At 43.9% G+C, this 5,145-nt stretch overlaps 1 protein-coding gene across 1 annotated transcript in view; it reads right to left on the minus strand.

Moving 5' to 3' along the window:
* The window catches only part of LOC146190879 (cell adhesion molecule Dscam2-like), an 82,049-nt gene extending 79,867 nt beyond the window's left edge, over positions 1 to 2,182 (minus strand). The window contains exons 1-2 of the mRNA XM_084600247.1: positions 2,176 to 2,182; positions 988 to 1,347 (exon numbers count right to left, since the gene is read on the minus strand). Coding sequence (XP_084456373.1) covers positions 988 to 1,347; positions 2,176 to 2,182 — 367 coding nt within the window. The remainder of the gene's footprint in view (positions 1 to 987; positions 1,348 to 2,175) is intronic.
* Between the last annotated feature and the right edge of the window lie 2,963 nt (positions 2,183 to 5,145).

The following is a 5,145-nucleotide window of genomic DNA, read 5'->3' on the forward strand; positions in this document are numbered from 1 at the left end:
AGAATTTGGTTGAGAAAATGCGGCGCAGCAGGTTTGTTGCTACCGTTCCTTGTTATTTCTCTCTGCCAGTTGATCCTTTCATTTTCTTGCAGAGTTGAATATAGCATCTTCACTTTGTCACTTTCCACTCTGCGAAAGAATATTCCAGGTCACGATCCTAGTTGCGCATTGCAGTGGGTTGGTTTAGTTAACTTCTATATTAACATCAGAACAGCAGCCGGCCTAGCTCTCCACAAACTCACGCAAGATTCCCTATTTTCTTTTGTTTAATTTGTTTAATTCACCTACCCGTTTTGTGTTTTCTTCATTTCCTTTCTCCCGTTCGGGTTCTGAAGAAGGTATGCTGCGAACTTCGTTCGTCGTGCCGCTTTTCCTGGGCGATTGTCGGCTAAGGCATATTTGCCCTAAAGAAAGAACTTTGCCCCCAAGGATTGAATAGCCTTGCTTTATGTTTGCTTTCCTTCCGAGACACCTATGCTTCAAGAGTGGTCGTCAGCTCAGAGTATCGTTAATCACAGAACGTAAACCCTTGCCACCAGTAACGAAAAAAAAAAAAAAGCCTGAGGACACATTTTAAGGAATGAGAAGCAGCGAGCAGTAGTGAATGAAACTAATGAGAAATAGTTAGGATTAATAAGCAACCAGAATAACGATAGGAAAGTGATGGCTGGAGGGGAGGTCAAGAAAAAAGTACTAACGATTTTCGTCGGTTCAGCCAAGCCCGTGGTGGAGGTAAGGGGGCGGAGCTGTCCCCTCTGTCTTATCTTAACTCTCATATTCCTCTTGTCTCGCTTTTCTTTCTTCTGATTTTTCCACCTCAACATCTGCCTTGTCCATAGCTTAGTTGTTATGGGTCCGATTTAATTTACCAAAATTTCCAAGCCTAGCCTGATACAGGGCTACGAATAGCCGTTGTTCGGCCCCCAAGGACCATGTAAGTGCTTTATCCGCGAAACCATACAGCCCATTAAAACAAATGCTACTCACCTGCGTTGACGTGCATAACGGTGCTGAGGATGGTGCCACGGTCGTTGCGGGCTCGGCACCTAAACGCTCCGCGATGTACATCGGCGCGGAACTGGTGTTCGCGGAATGGCAAGAAGGTGAGTGTGCCTTCGTGGACGGTGAACAGCTGTGCCCGCGATGCAGTCCCGAGCGCGGTGGCGTTGGTGCCGTCGGCCGCGCTGGTCCACCAGACGCGGGGCCGAGGGTCCCCGTCGGCCGAGCAGCGGGCACTGGCACCCGTCCAGTTAGAGAAGAGCAGCTGTGCGGGGGGCTCACTCAGCCACCGGGGACCGGAGGAGCCGAGGACGGTCCCGGAAAGGCCCGCCAGAACGCAGAGTGCTGCTGTCGTAAGAAATAATGCGTAATCGTTGGTTAAGTTGCAGCGGCTTTTAACAAATGTCACATCTGCGACAGGAAACCTCCCGAAGGTCCTATTCAAGGTTGCCAAACATTCTATGTGACAGTAACAAGAACGGTAATATCGATTATTGAATAAAATATTCTTAGGCGCACATCTTCATGTGTCTAACGTGACGTTGTAACCTCTTATGAGTCATGTTAGGGACATGTATTAGAAATTCACACTTTTTACCTGGCTGTAAAGTTTAGACCACAGGAAAGCTGAAAAAGCACGGTAATCATCAACGAAAAAATGTGTGCTAACAAAATATTATATCACAAGCAAATTCATCAGAGCTATTTCTGATGAGCAGTAGTTTCTCCTTTTTCCGTCCCTGTTTAGGTAGGAGACGCGTTGTTTGTATCGCCTGACAATAAGCATTACCAAGTACACACAAAAAAGTACTTTAAGTGCCTTGAAATTTTTTTTTCCTTTAATGAAAACTATGCTCAGTCGGATTTAGTGTCAGCCTCCGTTATCAGAATCAGTCGTTTAGAAAGTCAATATATATTCGGTGAATCGATGCGACGAATTTCGTGTTGTAAATCTCGCGTTTTAGAATTACCTAGAAGCAAATTGTTGTGCTCCTACTGACAAAGATACAATAAAAACGGTATTTATTTTTATCGCATGCCCTGTTCACGAAAATCATTTAAATAAAGCTTTTTGCGATGTATAAACATGCTGATTTTAGATATGCCCTATTGTTTTGAAGCATGTGCTCATATAATGACCGGTGCTCAGTAATTTGGAAAGCTTTTTTTCCGTACCTGCCATGTTGACAGATGCTTCCGTTTCAGAACTACTTAGTAGCCCATCATACTGTCCCACTCCTAATGTATTCAGAAAAACAAAATAACTTCTTACTATCAGCATAATAAGGCAGAGTGGTAGTCGATGTTGTTTCTATTCAAACTCGACAAAAATGTTTCATGGCGTGCGGAAGAACATGCAACAAAGCCTAAATTTTTTTTTTTTTATCCATATTCTGCAGTCGTTCCTTTTTCATCGCCTTCCGCTCAATGGCACTCTTCAGGAAATCATGAACTGCTTCTTTGCGCGTTTCGAGTAGCACGGCTCTCCTTACGCCTCATACGCGGAACTCAAAAACAGGGCGACGCTAAGTAAGTGGAAATCGATGCAACCTCTTGGCCTGCGTCTATCGGGTTTCGGTGACGCGGCGCACAGCACGCATTAGGGAAATCTTTACGTCGATGTCTACGTAGGCCAAGCTTGACACAACGACCTTCTTTTATGGAGTGCCCTTTCAGTTCTCGCTAGCCATAATGGCAACCGATAAGTCACGTCCTCAAGCGTGACCGATGGGGGTCGGAAACCTTCGTGAAGATCCCCCGTCTGCGTTCCATGAAACGCGCTCTTTTTAGTTCTACTTCTAGACACCATTGTTCTATTTTATAACGACAGAGCCTATTGATTTTAAGTTTTCATCGCACTGCAATTTTTTACATTTATACAAGGAAAGTTTTCTTCGTGCGAATTCCTCGACAAGAATTACGATGGGACCAATTGCTCACGCGCCTAGTAGAGCAAAGTATTATTTTTAATTGAAATAAAAAGACATAGGCTCACCGCTAAGGAAGATAAACACATCAAGGGGGGGGGGGAAGGGGGGTACAGCGACCAGAAATTTCAAAATTGTTAAAGAAACAGTCGTCTATTGTAAGCCAACCACAGTTAAGAACCCTACCTTTTCGCAGCAGTAGTCCTTATCCAGCTGAAATTTTCGCTTTTCTTTTTCGCGAAGTTAAAAGATCACGATAATGCCATGCTTTTGCATAGCCAATCAACAGACCGACGTAGTAGCCCAGTAAACTACCGCAATTTCCCAACGTTGGCAGTCTGACACCTCTGCCTCAGTTTTCCTTTGTTTCTATCACACTTAGGCATTAGTTGTACTACTTTCAGGGTTCCGCAGTTCGATAGAGTTAGCAGGAAATGCTCAGTGCAAAAAAGTAGTCAGTTTTCGTTGAATAGAGGGCTGTCTGAAATCACACTCTGCTTTAAGAATCCCTACCAACGAGCTCACGAGTTAGCGTTTGCAGAAATAGACATGAACGTTTTTCCATATATTGTGGAAACGAAACGAAATTGGAGCGAATGGGCCAACTGAAGAGCTTAGTTTATGTTCCATTCATGTTGTCTGGATTTACCTCTGGCGCCCAAGGAACGAAACATGTTACTTCATGTGAAGAGCTGCTGGCTCGGTATAAGCGAGTGAAGTTATTTTAGTTGGCGAACACAACAAATTCAACGGTTAGCTGACACAAATAAGTAGCAATTGCAGTATTTAAAGAACGTTAGTATTTACCTTGCACTTGCAAGTGCCTGTGCAAACACTGGTTTTCCAAAGAAGAAAAAGAGGCTTTAATGCCCCACAGATTCGGGAGACTTTTTATGAGTCTTTCTCCTCGTCCGCTTTCAGATCGCGAAAGCTCATCGTCATTCTGGAGCAGATGAAAATGCACTGCTGGAGTGGTATTTGTTATTGATATTCGCTTCTCAATTGCCATATTCAGGTAAACATAATATATCTAGGTACAGAACACGTATGTACTGTGAACCAAAACTTAGGGTACCACTTTTATTGATACGGAGTAAATGTGAACGCACATGCTTTGTTGACTAAGGTTAACGAGTAATAAGGACCCCATAAATGACTTTTGTTAATTAGAATATATTTCCTTATATCTGAGACTTCCGTCCTATTGCAATCTCTCGTTATATTCAAGTCTTTCTTTACATCCGAGCCTTTTGTCTTTCGTCCCTCAATCTTCTCCCCTACTAAAAGGAAAATGATATTTCCCTCTCTGTATTTCTCTCTCTCTGTGTGTGCGTGTTTGCTGCCTCTGAATCATGGCAGGTGGCTCTTCGTTGTAGAAACCATGTTAGATGGTAGGCAGTTGTTGTCACCTATCAAATTGCAGAGGTTTTCGACACATACCTCTTAGATCTGGCCTTCATGACACTCCTAATATTTTGGTATTAAACATTTTTGACTTCATTCTAAAGAAGTTTTCACTTGTCATCCGAAGAAAGTTTTAACGCGATACCATTATTAATCCTGTTCTCCAGGACACTGGGCGTCGGCCGTGCTGACAAGAAAGCACGGGTGTGCTTCTGTCAGGTGGCGGCTGGCAGGTTGCATGGTCGGCCACTCACTGGTCATAGGGCTGTGTGACACGACATAACCACCTGGCATGGGCGATATGGAAGTAGCTTGCAAATTGGACTTGTCAATTCAGATTGGAGGGGGGGGGGGGGGGGTAAATCGAACCTTTCAGGCAGGAAACTGGGATTTCGAATCGGGCACGCTACACCTAGACCACGAAGACATGTTGGTACAGCTTTGTTAAGCGATATTTATATCTATACCAAATGGTCTTTTACCTATATAGTAGTTTACTACTTTATGCTGGTGGGTATATGCAGGACTAGAGGAATGTCTTGATTAATTAAGCTAATGTCGGGCAGGAGCCATTAAATCTCTCACGTCATAGCCATAAACACGGAGCTTAGGTGTCCGCTCTTTTTTCTTCTGCCATTTGCAAGGGCTAGAAGACAGGCGACATTGGCATCATCCCCAGCACCGTTACCTCTTCAAATCTGACATACGAAGCTGTCTCTGTTAGGCACAATGCTTTAGACATGCATTGAACAGAGATAAAACACACTTTCGGATTTCTGTAGTTCTGGCTCTCAGTTAGAACGCTCCAAAGTAT

The sequence above is a fragment of the Amblyomma maculatum genome, chromosome 4, assembly GCF_055883805.1.
Source record: "Amblyomma maculatum isolate TAMU_Amacu chromosome 4, ASM5588380v1, whole genome shotgun sequence".
NCBI classification, from domain to species: Eukaryota; Metazoa; Arthropoda; class Arachnida; order Ixodida; family Ixodidae; genus Amblyomma; species Amblyomma maculatum.